The sequence below is a fragment of the Xenopus tropicalis genome, chromosome 7 (assembly GCF_000004195.4).
Source record: "Xenopus tropicalis strain Nigerian chromosome 7, UCB_Xtro_10.0, whole genome shotgun sequence".
Taxonomy (NCBI): Eukaryota; Metazoa; Chordata; class Amphibia; order Anura; family Pipidae; genus Xenopus; species Xenopus tropicalis.
Window position 1 is genome coordinate 110,529,941 of NC_030683.2, and position 15,432 is coordinate 110,545,372.

At 44.1% G+C, this 15,432-nt stretch overlaps 1 protein-coding gene across 2 annotated transcripts; it reads left to right on the forward strand.

The window, feature by feature from the left end:
- Positions 1-2,904: 2,904 nt before the first annotated feature.
- Positions 2,905-15,135, forward strand: rcn3 (reticulocalbin 3). 2 transcript variants are annotated; one of them, XM_012956681.3, is made up of 7 exons: positions 2,905-3,012; positions 3,622-3,854; positions 9,552-9,745; positions 12,250-12,428; positions 12,679-12,739; positions 13,448-13,647; positions 13,814-15,135. In XM_012956681.3, the coding sequence occupies exons 2-7, from the start codon at positions 3,631-3,633 to the stop codon at positions 13,919-13,921; spliced, it is 966 nt and encodes a 321-aa protein (XP_012812135.1). In that variant the 5' UTR covers positions 2,905-3,012; positions 3,622-3,630; the 3' UTR covers positions 13,922-15,135. The 2 variants fall into 2 exon arrangements, with proteins under 2 accessions (XP_012812135.1, NP_989389.1); NM_204058.1 differs by lacking the exon at positions 9,552-9,745 and adding an exon at positions 9,274-9,473 and having other exon boundaries at positions 2,995-3,012; positions 13,814-15,130.
- The last annotated feature ends 297 nt before the right edge of the window (positions 15,136-15,432 follow it).

The window sequence follows — 15,432 nt, forward strand, 5'->3', positions numbered from 1 at the left end:
CCTCATGGAATTACTGGGCGTAGTGTCAAGGGAACCTAGTGAATAGCTCAGGGCTCAAGTAATACCCAAAGAGGGGAGCTCATTGATGTGAAAGCATTTCCTGGTCTGGAATGCAGGCCAGTTAAGGGGCATTTTTATACCTGGGGGGTGTAGTTCTCCTTTAGGGCTCTGGCACATGGGGAGATTAGTGGCCCGCGACAAATCTCCCTTGTCGCGGCTACTAATTGCCCCCTGTGCCAGAGCCCTTAAGTTGGACATGACTGTATTGTAAAATGACTCAAACTAATGAGATGATTGCACCCCATTTCTGCCTCTGCTGTATAAGTGCCTATAATGCCTGTTATAATTTATGCAATATATGTTTGCTAACATTACTTTTTTTCGATTCCGTAAACATAACATTCTTGTTTATAAATAAAGAATATTAAAAGTTGCATAGAAATATTTTTTTTTTCATTATGCAAAGAACAAAATCGTCAAAAACAGTAGTTTTTTCCTTTGTAGCAAGTTTGAGAGAATTTCCCCTGGTCACTTATACCTATGTTTTTTTCATCCCGCCGATGGGTTACACCCCTTGATTTATAGCTCCAGGACATAAATAAATGGCCCCTAGTAATAAATAATAAATAAAAGTACTAAATAAATAAATGGCAGCTCTGTCCCCCATATTAACACATTTTGAAACTCGGTATTCTATGACTTTAATAAATAGTCTTTGCAAGCTTTCCAAGAATAGTATTATACAATATAGCAGAGGAAGCATTTCCCTTACAGCGCACAAGGGAGAACCCTTCACCCACTGCACAGACCTGTCACTAGGTGGCGCTGCAGAGTCACAAAGCAAGAATGAATCTGCAGGGTTACAGGGTTGTAATAGCTCCAGAGGCCCTGGAACAGTAGAGCTGAAATAAAATAGCATAAACAGGGCTGAAATGCATAGAGAGAATAAAAGGTGCTTAACATTCTGGAATCAGAATGTTAGAAGCACAAATAATAAGATGGGCCATGTTGCACTCATTTACACATTGGATTTTACACCTAGCCAACTGCAATCATAAGGTATTAGACCTGTTATTTGGTACCCTCATATCCAGAACTGTCCAAAAATTGGGATTAAGGGAAGCCAGAGAGCAAATAAACATTACAATAAGCATTTAATGAGCTGTGCATCAGACCCTGTTACCCTGCAGGAGAAATGAAGATAAGCAGCCCCATAACAGCGGGAGGGTTCTTGTTGCTGGTCAGGAGAAAGAGGGTGGGTCTGAGGATTCTAGGAAAGACGTGAGAAAAGTAAATTGAGGCTTCTAGTGTTTTCTAGAACCTATCAATAAGGCTAAAATAACTGATTTTATTGATCCCTTGAGAATTAAGTTCTACCCCTACACTAAGTTGACAGATAAATACAAATGGAGCTCATGTAAGCTCATGGAATACCTTCAGGTCAAGCATTTTATAGGTACTAGGTCGGACAAAAGTATGACAAACATCCTGACTCCATTTGAGAGAATCCGTAAAACTCCATTTGAGAGAATCCTTAAAAACCCACAGCCCAAGGTTTGATTTCCCAATTGTACAGGTTGATGATAACTCTCCCAGAGGATCCCTTCCCCAAGCATAATTACATGCAGCACTGGGAGACACAAAATGGACTAAGCTCTGGGAAAGCGCCCGTGGCATAGTGATGTACACACAGCAAAAAGAAAAGAGGCCCTATGGTTAGTGTTGGAATATCTGTGAGCCATGTAAATAGGGTTATTATTGTGATTTTTTTGCTTATATGCAACTGTTCTCCCTATTGTACTTCTACAAATTATTAGGAATGTCTGATATTTGTAAAAATTTCAGCCATTTTTTACTAAGTACTAGGTAACTTGCCTGCTCCCTACTTAGGGCAGTGACACACAGGGTGATTAGTTGCCGCGCGACAAATCTTTGTCATTGCGAGCGACTAATCTCCCCGTAATGCCATCCCACCAGCTAGAATGTAAATCGCCGGCGGAATGGCATTCGCATCGCTGCAATTTGCCGAAGTCGCCCAAAGTTTCCTCTCAAGGCAACTTCCGGAAATCGTAGTAATGCGAATGCCATTCGCCGGCGATTTACATTCTTGACGGTGGGATGGCATTGCAGGGAGATTGGTCACCCACGGCAATAAAGATTTGTCACAGGGCAACTAATCTCCCCGTCTGTCACTGCCCTTAGGCAGAAGACACACAGTTACTCAGTAGGAGCTACTTGTCGTGGCTACTAAATTTCAGAAAATCCCCTGCCATAGACAATACTGAGAATTGCCCCTGCTAAAACACACGTAGAGACAATTATCAGTAAATGATCAGCATTGTCTGTTTTAGTAGCCACGACAAGTAGCTGCTACTAGTAGCTCTGTGTGTTTTCACCCTTATGGTTCTTGCTGTTACACTGCTTCCAGACAGTTTGTAACTCAGCAGTAATTGTGTACCGACTGAGTCCAGCATCTGGTAACCTCTGGTTTATAGAGTACAGCCCAAGGGACGCTTTATGCATTTGTGCACAAGGTTCTGTGTGTTAAATCACGTAATATTGCCTCTCATTGCCGCCTCTAGTGAGCAGCTCACTTGTGCCTTCAGGGCCCATTGCCCCATTTACTACTCCCATCCTGCAATGCGGCACTTGTTCCTACTCCAGACAATTTCAGGGCAACCTTACACTAATAACCCGGGCAGTATGAGCATTAAGACAATTTAGTGAATCAGCTTTCCCTCAGCATCTCCCTCTCAGGCGCGCCCCCAGCCCTGTAACATTTACACACAAGCTTCCTGCGCGTACCCGTGTCAACGTGGCGAGCGGCAGCCAATCAGCTTGGCCGAGTCTGTCCAGAAAGTTCTGTGGCCACGCCCCATGTAGACCGTACACTTTTATGATTGGCTGGGCAAACTTTCAGGCCGCGCCCCTGGAATGTGCTTTTTTTTTAAAGGATCAGTGCGGCAAACAGAAGTGTAACTTTGGGCTTGGTTGGTGAAGCGACAGCTGAAGGTGAGTGGTACATGGCTGATGGGCTGTGGGCTGTGGGCTGTGGGCTGCCTGTTGGGGGTTTAATAGCCCAGTTGGCAGGCTCAGGCATGCTGGGCAATCTAGTAATGTATGTAATTGGTAATTAAAGCCATTTTCCAAGTATAGGGCAGTGGTTTTCTAAGGGGAAATGTATCATTATAAATAGAGGTTGCACATTTACATATGTAGGGATTTTATTGAATAAAAACATTCATTTACATATGTAGGAGCTGCCATACTGACTCCCCTGTGGAACTTAATGGCCCATGTACTACAGCTTGGCAGTTATATAAATGAGGTCTGTACAGGGGAGCAGTGAGGCACTCAGGGCATTCTTGCTGTTGGTGCAGGTTGGTGGGAGCTGAGCTACAGGGGAGCCATGGCTCTACTATTTAGCTTTGGTAGATGAACTACATTTCCCAGTATCCATCCTTTAGCCAAAAGCCCCAACCTACAAGGACTGGGTGAGGCAGTTGCCGTTATGTGGGTGTAAAAGCATCAGGTCTGGGCTCCCTGTGATGGAAACTATGCACAATATGCTGTGAGATAGAGCTTCTTTCTAATTGGCCGCCTCCAATGTGTTTCCTGCAGAGCGCCACAATGAGATCTCTGCCTGTGTTCCTGCTTGTGACCCTCTGTGTCTCCTGGGTTATGGGGGTACCGACCAAGGAGAAGAAAGACCGTGTTCATCACAGTAAGGACCTGAGTGATCACGAACATGATGACCAGAAGGGTTTCCAGTACGACCACGAGGCCTTTCTAGGCAAGGAAGAAGCCAGGACCTTTGATCAGCTCACCCCAGAAGAGAGCCAACACAGACTGGGGTAAAGAACTGTGGCCTAAATGATTTCTTTCCAGGGATGCACTAATAGGGTTTCTGGCTTTCGCAGTGGGAGGGTGCAGTGTTCAGAGCTCCACCTACTTATGTACATACATTGCCTTGCATAGGTATATACAGTAGGTCCCCTCACCAATTCAATGACTAACATGGGATGTGGGAGCCTGCGTTAGGCTGCTAAACAGCTGAATCTAGGGAGAATGTTATCTTTCAGCAGCACAATGATCCTAAACCCAAGGCTAAGCCAAAATGTCCGGCCAAATCCAAGCCCTGATCAGAATCCAGTTGGGGATCTGTGGCTTTCAGGACATTGGCTCCATAGTATTGTTAAATAAAGACATGTGCCTCCTGGCAGCTACATTTCTATTGGTATCTAGAGTATTTTTATGTCTATCCCCCAAGAAGTGTAAGTACCTGTAAATTCTAAAGCCATAAATGCCCTCTGTGTTCCTAAGGGAAAGTACCCACAGACTTGGGTAGTGTCCTTTCATGTGGGTATAGGACAAATGAAATCCATTACTGGCACCATGTTATTGAATTTCTATATAGGGCAGAAGTGGCATTAATGGCGCTTCGTTCCAAAAATCACTACAGTCTGCACTGCAGCAAGTGATGTGCCTATAGGGAATAATGAGCAGCAACAGGTGTGGAGTTACTGTATAGGGGCATGTACACAATGCATTGTATGCTTGCCAAGTTTAAACACCCATGGGTATGCCCCGCCTTTGCTTGCCCTGGCCAACTGGGTTCCATACTAGTCATTTAACCATAAGTCTCTCTGTGCTTCTCTGCTACCCCATACCCCCAGCAGGTGCTTATAATGCCCTCTAACAAGGGTAGTTCAACAAGTATTGGACAGTTGCAGGCTATAGGGTTGCCCAGGGCCAGACCTACATGATCTTGTCCCCTTGGCCCCTCTTGCTTCTCCCAAAAACCTTGTGCCCTTGTTGCCTCCATCCCACAGGCCGCCAATGGTGTTCAATAAGAGTTTGCCCCAGAACTAAGAAGAGGGATCTCTTCCCAGTAAAATAGCAGTTAAATGATGCCCCTAGGCATGCAGAATGGAGGCAAGCAGGGGCATGAGTTTAGAAAGTCCAACACTGCACCTCTTTTAATAATCCACCTTCAGCTCCTGCCCACCTGGCAAAATAATATTGCCCTACTCGTCTGTCTTCCCTATTAATTCAGTGGAACATATGACATTTTAGCAAAAAGGGTAAATTCCACAGGCGGGGAGGGTAACATACCGGTGGAGTAGACATAGGAACAGCGGTGACCAGAGGAATTTGCTTGTCATTGCTTCTGCTTTGCTGAGCTGTACATAAGTATCTGTGCTGGGGTGGGCAAGTGCTAGTCGCCCACCCATCCAAGCTCTTACATTATGTAGAGATAAATTCATTTTTAGAATCATTCTGCATTGGGATTTTGAATGTATAAACAAATGCTGATGTCAGGATTAATGCCTTTTGCTGCTTGGCACCCTTTGTTCACATCTGTGCGTAAAGGTATTGTGGCCACACGTACAATAGGGAGTAGCCACCCTTGGGCAGACAGCAGTGCAGTTATCCTAATACGGTGCACTGGGGTGTAACAGGAGCCACAATGCCCAGTCAGTACTCCCACCCCCAGCAGCATCCCTGTCACTTCTCTCCGGCAGCAGCAAACTTAGTACAGCCCTGCTGGGTGGGTCTGTGTACTTTTCCCACCCTAGGAAGGGCCTGGGGGGAGCTCTGAAGATTCTAGATTGCTAACGTGGCAGTGTCGGCACTTTTTTTTTTTCTTCCCTTTCTTGGTGGGTGGGAAACAAAGGAAAAGCAGCATGAAAAGGGGCACGTTCAAGTTGTCGTTGCCTATATTTGGGGCTTTCGGTCTGTCCGCCCAGTTTAACTGATAATGTTCTTCGTTATCCCTTTGTTACCTTTTTTGGTGTATGTGCACTCTTATATTTAAAGGGGGAGGCAAAAATGTTACCTATTAAAATGTTATTCTAAGCAACTTATGCTTTTGTTTTGAAGTTGTTTGCAAAAGTAGTTCCAATTAAAATGCACTGTTTGTCCCTTTCTCTGCAGTTGGCTTCTGCTACATTGTTCAGAAGTCAGAACTGCCCAGGCAGAGAATGCACATTTATAGATTTATTATTATGCCCTATATAATGCTGACATGAATGGGTGCTGCCATATTGCTTTTTAGTAAAAGCAGGCTCTCTAAATAACATTATGAGCATGTCCTGTGTGTTTTTGGTCTGTAATCCTGAGCTCCGGGTGTAGGGAGAGGGAAGCGCTACGCTGACAAGTTTTCAGTGGTGCAGAACTAGCTCCGGCACGGGATCTCTGCATGATTCACAGCTCTCAGCCGTTGTTGGCATCAGTGTATTCCATAGTCTGTGGTAGAACTCTGCCAGGAGGACCAAAGCAGGCCCGGACTGGCAATCTGTGGTGGGGGCCAAAACTGCCCCCCTCCAGCCCAATAAATAGTGACTGTCTATGGCATCTTAGAGCATCCCCTCATTTGCTTTAACCCACAGATTGCCAGTGACGTGTTGCACCACCATTCCCATGACTAAACCTTTCTGCTGATCATTTGTAATGATAGAAGGAGTTTCCTTTGCTTACTACCCCACAAGTCTATTAGCAGTTCCATCTAAGATTCTTTCAGATATTGTCTTGATTTAAACAGCCCCCCATAACTTACCTTTATTAATGACTTTTATGATAGAGAAACAGGAAGAAGGGAGTCTCTCCAGGCCCAAACTGGCAATCTGTGGTTTCTGGCAAATTCCAGTGGGGCTGCTGTTAGATGCCATAGAGTCTATAGTAGACAGTTACTATTTATTGGGCTGTTTGGGCTTCTGTGTTCTTGAAATGCTAGGATCTATTTTGTCTATGAAGATTTTCATTCATCCAGGTCATGGTATATCTAGTATAAATAAATTTAAAGCAACTGGACTTGTTTAGTAATCATTGAAGACGTTTCACTACTCATCCGAGCAGCTTCTTCAGTTCAACTGACTGGTATTGGAAGTCCTCAGCATATATACTCTTCCACTAATCCAATCACAATGGCACTATGTAACTCTTCAGGAAGGTGACATCTGAAACTCGCAGAGGTGTGAATGCTGTGGAGTTACTTTGAAAGGATTACCCAAGTATCATGCAACTCTTCAAACAGGTGTTACTTGTTAGAGTTGCATGAATGGATGTGTGAAGAGTTCTGAAACTGCCGGGGTACAGATGTTAGAACAGCATTGTATGTAGCAGACAGATGGTGTCGAAGTCCCCCGCCTCTGTTAAGGGATGGTTTCTCCACTTTGACATGAATGGCCTCTTTTACACCTCTTTCAAACCAGCGGTCTTCTTTGTCCAAAATTTGGACATTGCTATTTTCAAAGGAGTGTCCCTTGTCTTTTAGGTGTAGAAATACAGCAGAGTCCTGGCCTGTAGTGTTCGCCCTCCTATGCTGAGCCATTCGCTTGGAGAGCAGTTGCTTTGTCTCACCAATGTAAAGGTCTGTGCACTCCTCGCTACACTGGACTGCGTATACAACATTGCTTTGTTTTTCCTTTGGTGTTGGATCCTTTGGGTGTACAAGTTTTTGTCTCAGTGTGTTGCTAGGTTTGAAAAACACAGGGATGTGGTGTTTGTTGAAAATTCTCCTGAGTTTCTCCGACACTCCTGCTACATAGGGGATGACTATATTGCGCCTTCTCTCTGCCTCAGGACGGTTATTCCTTTTGGTGTTCCTGTTGGGCTCAGTTGCTCTTGTTTTGACAAAGGCCCAGTCTGGGTAGCCACAAGCTTTCAGTGCTCCTCTGAGATGTTTACATTCCTTGTCCTTGGACTCTGTATCAGTTGTTACACTTTCCGCCCTGTGGTGTAGAGTTCTAATGACACCCAGTTTGTGTTCCAGCGGATGGTGGGAATCGAACAACAGATATTGATCCGTGTGAGTGGGTTTCCTGTATACTTCTGTTTTCAAGATACCCCCCTCTTGAATGGATATCAAACAGTCCAAAAAAGCAAGTTTGTTCTCATGGACATCCTCCCTTGTGAACTTGATGTTGTTGTCCACTGAGTTAATGTGTTCTGAAAAGGCCGCCACTTCATTGGATCTGATTTTAACCCACGTGTCATCTACATACCTGAACCAGTGACTTGGTGTAGTTCCATTGAATGTGAGTAGGGCCTTCCTTTCCACTTCTTCCATATACAAGTTTGCTACAATGGGAGAAACTGGTGAACCCATTGCACAGCCATGTTTTTGCCTGTAAAATTGGTCCTTGTATTTGAAGTATGTGGTGTTCAGGCACAAATCTAACAATAAACATACTTGGTTGGGACTGAGTTTCGTTCTGCTGCTGAGGGTGTTATCTTTCTGCAGTCGATTTCTTACAGTCTCAGTAGCCTCTGTGGTAGGTATACATGTGAACAGTGAAGTGACATCATATGATACCATAGTTTCTTCTGCCTCTAGTTTGACTCCTTGAATCTTGGTGACAAACTCTTTGGCATTTTGGATATGATGCACTGTTTTACCTACCAATGGGGCTAAGATGTTGGCCAAGTATTTTGCAATGCTGTAAGTCACTGAATTGATGCTGCTGACAATAGGCCTGAGTGGTGCTCCATCTTTATGTATCTTGGGGAGTCCATATAAGCATGGTGTAGCTTCTCTGGGGTACAGGCGGTGGTATAAAGCTCGATCAATGGCTTCCTCCTTTTCAAGTTGTTGTAGGCAATCTATCACCTTTTTCTTGTAACTGCTGCTTGGGTCTCTCCTTAAAGGTTCATATGTATTGCTATCACTGAGTAGCGAGGTCATTTTGCAGTGATAGTCAGTTGTGTTTAGCACAACTGTGCATCGCCCTTTATCTGCTGGCAGGATGGTGATGTTCGGGTCCTTACTGAGAGATGTGAGAGCCATTGTGATTGGATTAGTGGAAGAGTATATATGCTGAGGACTTCCAATACCAGTCAGTTGAACTGAAGAAGCTGCTCGGATGAGTAGTGAAACGTCTTCAATGATTACTAAACAAGTCCAGTTGCTTTAAATTTATTTATACTAGATAGGATCTATTTTGACTCCCTTTCGGCACTTGCCTTGCAGTAGCACATGGGAGATAAAACTAGATCAACTATTAAGTAGAAGGTGGTAATAAAATGTGATCACTTGCCCTTTAGCTTTTAGCTCATAGCTAGGGTACATATATATGAAAACATTAAGATGATAGCAACTGGCAATAGTAGCCATATGAGTCTGACTCTTGGGCTTTTCCAGTCGTGTCTTGGGCCTTTCCCAGAGAATGTTTCTTTATCCACATTCTCTTTCCCACTGCTCAGTGAAAGAGCTGGAGTCCAACCAGCCAGTGTAGAACGTTCAGCCTACAGAACCATTTTGATTTATTTCAGGAAGATAATTGACCAAATGGACAAAGACAATGACAAATATATCACATCGGGTGAACTGTTTGCCTGGATAAAACATGTGAGTAGGCGTTGGAATCTAGAAGATTCAGAGAAACAGGGGAAGAAGTACGATACCAACAAGGATGGGATGATCTCTTGGGACGAGTATGCTAAGGGGGTGTATGGACACCTGCTAGGCAAAGGTGAGAGATTACTTAATTCTGCACTTAGTGTCCTAATCTACCTTTTGTCTTTTTTCTGTCCTCCCATTATCCCTTCAGGAAAATAGTAGATAAAATAGACAAAGATAAGGATGGCTTTGTCACCGACATTGAGCTGAAGGAATGGATGAAGCACTCCCAGAACCGCTATATCTATGAGAACGTCAACAAGCACTGGGCAGATTATGATAAAAATAAAGACGACATGATCTCCTGGGAGGAGTACAAGAACACAACATACGGCTACCTCCCAGGTAAGAGAATGAGGCCAAAGCCTGGGAGACAAGAGGAGACTTTCTCCTATGGCAAGGACAGGGATTCTGGGCACTCTGGTGTCTGGCCAGTCACACAAGAACCAGAGACCCAAGGGGTACCTGTCCTTGTTTTATGGCAATGTTTGTAGCTGTACATAAAATGCACTGCATGGCCACTGAAACATACTAACCCGCATGGCAAAGTCTTTTATCTGGTTGCCTAACTCCTGATAGGTGCCCCCATAGGCTGTATGCCATGATGGCGCCTTGCACACCTCGCATGCAGAGTTGTATTGCAGAGTGTGTATGTCATGGCTGCTGCACACAGGCTGTCTGGTAGTTGTACTGCTATAAGTTACTGTTGTTTGTTTGGAGTCCTATGCAGGTAGCTCTGGGTATTCGCTGGCTACCTATTGGCAGAGCTAGAGCACTGTTTGACTGCTAAGGGGGGGGCAGGGAAGATGGTTCAAGCATTGGACACCAGCACTTGCTGCTCATTGTGTGACCTATGGTGTTGTATGCCATCAGAAATTATGGGGGCCAATATTACTTAGTTGGACATGGGTTTTTTTAGCTCTGCTACCTAACTAAACCACTTGCCTGTCCATGCCCCATTATGCCCAAAATACATCCCCAGTTAGCTAAATTCTTCCACAAGACTCCACTCCCAGTTACAAAATTAGACCTTTGCCACTCTCTGTCACAGGGCCCCTGTACCCCTCAATTGCAACCATGATTCTATAGGAAATACATCCTTTAGCATTGGCTGGCAGCTGCCTTGGCTAATGTTTGCCTGCCTGACTGCTGCCACAGGGGAATGTCTGGCCATTGGGGGTATAAATTAATATTGGAGACAGACATCGCCAGTGATGTTGCCCATAGCAACCAATCAGATCTTTGCTTTTGTTTTCTAAGTTGAAGGCGACTGTTCAAATCTAATAGCTGATTGCTTGCTATGGGCAACATCACCGGTTATGTTTGTCTCACCTGTTAGTTGGGGGCACATTTATGTTTATTCAAGTGCGCTTTATAGGTCCGTCCATCAGTTACCTGAATTATAAGCTTAAACGTGACCTTACCAAACAAGCAGATCTTTATGGGTTTGGTCAGCTTTAGCTTCTTGCTCAGTTTCTATACCAGTTAAAGGATAAGTAAACCTAAATAAGCAAATGTAAGATTGATGAGAGTACTATTCTATGTACTTTTGAAATTTACATTTATTCTTTATTTTTTTAATTTAAAGATAATAAGCGAAATATGTGCTGTCAATAGGAGTGAATTTTGTTGCAACAGCGCCACCTGCTGTTTTGGTTCTGACCATTATTCAGTAGAGGAAGTTGTAAGGAGAAAGGAGGGCTGGTCTGATGTTCTTCTGGTTAGGGAAGATGTGAGAAAAGTTATCTGAGGTTTCTAATGTTTTCCTACCAGAAGAACATCAGACCAGCAGGTGGCGCTGTTGTGACAAAACTAATTATTAACAGTTCAATTTATATTAATTGTACATGTATCCCTTGATATCTTGGAATGAAAAAGAAATTAATAAATGTAAGTTGCAAAAGTGCTAGGAATAATGCTCTCATCAGTTTTACATTCACTTATTTTAAAAGTTCACTTATCGTTTAATGCATTTGTCATATAACGCTGCGAGGGTAAGGCCACTGGAAATTGTTCAGTAAAGGGAGACTGCTGCACTGCTTATAGACTGTCAGCTCTGTGACCTTCCATCTGTTTAAAAACTATAATACCCTTAAGACCAAACCCAGAGTGCTGATTTTGTGATGTGGGCAGTATGATTCAGGCCTTGCTTTACTGCGGTGCTGTTATGGCCCATTGCATGTTGTTCTTACCACGCTCTCACAGTTTTGGCTTCTATTCTCTTAACCTGCTATTCACTGCTCAGTTCTGTATGGATAAAACCCCATCCCTTTCTGCTCTGCGGCTCACATTCCTGTGCTTTCTATTACACAGAGGCTGTGTGACACTCGCTTGTTGTTTGACTACAACTCACACCTAACACATGATCCTCACCTATGAACTGCAAAGGGTCTGTCCATGGGGAAGCTTTCCGTGCATTGAGTACAACCCTCGGTTTTGGGGGAGGATTTCACTTTCCATTAATTACCTTATTTATTACTGAGTACTAACCTTTTTTATTTGCTTGTTTTGTAGTAGCGCCTCACTGCAGTGTAATACTTGTCTTGGCTTGGATGTCTTTAGTGTTTTACATCAGACCTAGGGCCTGCTGATAGGCCGATTATGCAAGATATATAATTCCTACCAATTCCTACCAACCAGTCCAATTATACACATTTAGATGAAGCCACCTTGATTCCTCCCATTTGGGGACCAGTTCTGTTGTAATTGCTCAGCTTTATCCCCTTCCAAGAGAGATAGGCTGAAGGCTGCCAGGGTGTTCTGGGAGCTCCAGTTCAGCAACATCTGGCCTGAAACTGAACAGGAGAAACTGCTATCAAGTATTTACTGTTAGTGCTGGGGTGTTCCAGGGGAAGAATTCTATGACGTGGCAGATAAGGATAAGGAGCGCTACAGGAAGATGATGATGCGGGATGAGCGGCGGTTCAAGGTGGCAGATAAGGATGGTGATCTGATTGCCACTCGGGAAGAGTTTACTGCATTCCTGCACCCAGAGGAATATGGCTACATGCAGGATATTGTGATAACGGTGAGTGGCCTCACGTGGCTTTGTGGCACACTGTTGCCCATGAATGGGCTCATTGCACTCATCCAACCATTCAGCCCATGGCTACAAGAGTAGGTCCGATTACTAGGCAGGAGTTTGGCCCCAGCCTGGTCTATTTTTTGGTTAATGACTATGGTCCACAGTGCTGTTGTCCAGAGGGCCCCCACCCAGTGAGTGGGTTACCAGCTTTCATTTTAGCTTTTAATGAGCTTTTTTGGTTTCTCACCTTCAGGAAACCATCGAGGACATTGATAAGAATGACGACGGCATTGTGGATGTGCATGAGTACATAGGTAAGAACAAAATCCTAAAAGCTGCTTTGTCTCCATTGTTGTAGTGTTTACATCTGATATATAAATGGGGCATGTGAACAGCTCGGCTGCCATAACAGAAAGTGCTTATAGGCCTAATACACAAATGGGGTTATGTAATAAAAAGTACTATGTTTGCCCAGGAGCAGTAAGGGCTCTGGTACACGGGGAGATTAGTCGCCCGCGGCAAAACTCCCTGCTCGCGGGCGACTAATCTCCCCGTGTACCAGAGCCCTAACCCATAGCAATCAATGGGCAGGTAGCATTCACTTCATTGTTTGCACTCAAATTTGAGTTTAAGTGCAAAAAAACTCCAATCGAAATAAAAAACCAAACTCGACTGTTGATAAATCACCCCCATAATGTTACTATAATGTTTCCCACAGTACAGTATTGGACTGGCCCACCAGGATAATAATAAGTGGGCCCAGGTGTCATTGAGCCCTTCTGCTGACCCAACCATTAGGCCTTGTGTGGCTAATCCATGGCTATTTCTTATATATTTTTTATGTGATAGTAATATGTAGATAGAAGAGACTAGGAAATGTAGTGTGGGGAGTGGGTTGGTGATCTAAAGGGCCCCTGGCACGCCAGTACCAAATTGGAACAAGGTCCCTTTCTCAAGTTGCAAGCAGACAGACACAATAAGTTACCCTTTGGTGCCTCAATCTGCTCTTTCTTTGCATTTAGCTGACATGTACACCCCTAATGAAGATGAGCCAGAACCAGATTGGGTGAAGACCGAGCGTCAGCAGTTCACAGATTTCCGCGACATAAACAAGGACGGGAAGATGGACCGAACAGAAATCAGCCAGTGGATCCTCCCCCATGACTACGACCATGCTGACCTGGAAGCCAAGCACCTGGTCTATGAATCTGACAAAGACAAGGTGAGAGTGGGTGCTAAAGTGACCAGGGTTTGGCAATATATTATGGATCATTTGTGAATCAGATTTGTGACCGCGGCGTCCAATGCAATATTGTATGTTCTTTCTGTATTAAAAAGGAAACCTGGCTGCATTATGCTTTAAACAATGGTTATTTCTTCCTTTACAGGATGGGAAACTGACCAAAAAGGAAATCTTGGACAACTGGAACATGTTCGTTGGTAGCCAGGCGACAAACTACGGCGAAGATCTAACGCGGCGACATGATGAATTTTGATGGACTTGTTCCCTAGTTCCTACATGTCAGCATATTGCTGGCCTTCTTTACCTTGTCTTATGGTGGCAGAAGCCTAGGGTCTCTGCCGCCATATTTATTTGTTTGTCTTGAGGGTTTTTTTTTTCTTTTTTTTTTATATGCAAATTTTTTCACCTAGAAACAATTAATGTGAAAGGCTCAGGAATCTAATGAGTATGGAAGTGGGGTGGGTGTGGTCAAACAGCGTGTATATATCTCTTTATTTCTAAGGGCAAAACAGACCACTTCTGGGCAGAGCAACTCCCTATTTATGCCATTCCTAGCTCCATAGCAACACTATGGCCCCATAATCAGGTGGGAGCTTGGGTTACATTTCTATGGTAATGTCCCTTATAAGTTATAAAGGAGTTTGTTTGAGAACCCTAATGATTTTACAGGAAATCTGTCGGCCACTAGCATTTAGTAGGCCACCCATAGGCTCTCCTTTCACTAGCTGGATGCTGAAGAGGTATGAGAGTTTAAAGCTGCAGTACCTCATTACACATAAAATGGGTGGGGGGGATGAGAGTAACATCGTAAGAATGCAGAGATCTGTTACTGGCCGCACACTATCCTGAACAGAGAGTTGTAATGGGGTGATAGGAGCGCCATCTGGTGGCAAGCAGGTAAATCTGGAAAAGCGAAAGCTGAATAAAAAGTGAAATCACTCAAATTCCATAAAGAAATGAATGCTGATTGTGCCCGAGTATCACTGTGTACATCATGGTAAACTACCAATTTAAAATGTAGGGGCATATTCAGTCTAATGGAAGCTGTAGGGGGCAAAAGGCTGCAACTGTCATTTATTCACAACAGTGCCCCCTTCTATCAACTGCAGTGGATGTGATTTTTGTCTTCTATATTTACACCATGGTAAAATTGAGCCCTGATGTTAACAGTTGGGGCCACTAAACAAAAGGCCCAATTATTCAAAATAAAATAAAAAAACACGGAGGGCTCTGCTACACTGGTGTGTCCCCTTAGGCTGGCTGTGGCCCTGTGCCGTCTCCACTGAGAGACCTTCCTGCTCCAATCACCAACCCGCCTGGCACAAGCACAGTCAGTAGCAACCATAGGAACACCATTGTAGCCGAGTCTCTCTCTAGGTCACACCACTGCACTTTTAGCCATTTGTAATTCTGTGTGTTTGGTGCTTTTGTATACAAACATCCAATAAAAATGTAAAAAGAACAGGCAAGATTTGTTGTTGTTATTATTCACTTGGCCAAACCACCTGTCCCGTATCCTGCAAAAGAGAGGTCTTGCCCCCCCCAGCTGAACATACTGTTGGGTTTGGAATAGACAGCAATGAGGTTACTGGGGGTGGCACTGATTGGTCTGATATATCGTGGGCATTGGGTTACTGCTTCTGGGGAGATCGTTAAAGGGAACGCGGTTATACATTGATTGAAATATTAGTTGTGGGAAGCTTGTAACGATCCCTTGTGGCTGTGGGGAGTGTGGGGGCAAAATCTGTATTTACTTTGGTTAGC

Bases quoted from the DNA above. Each gene is read 5' to 3' on its own strand.
- rcn3 (NM_204058.1), top strand. From the start codon at position 3,631: ATGAGATCTCTGCCTGTGTTCCTGCTTGTGACCCTCTGTGTCTCCTGG. The intron at 9,474-12,249 runs GTGAGAGATTAC...GGGGTGTTCCAG, and splicing joins TGGACACCTGCTAGGCAAAG to GGGAAGAATTCTATGACGTG. The intron at 12,740-13,447 runs GTAAGAACAAAA...CTTTGCATTTAG, and splicing joins GGATGTGCATGAGTACATAG to CTGACATGTACACCCCTAAT.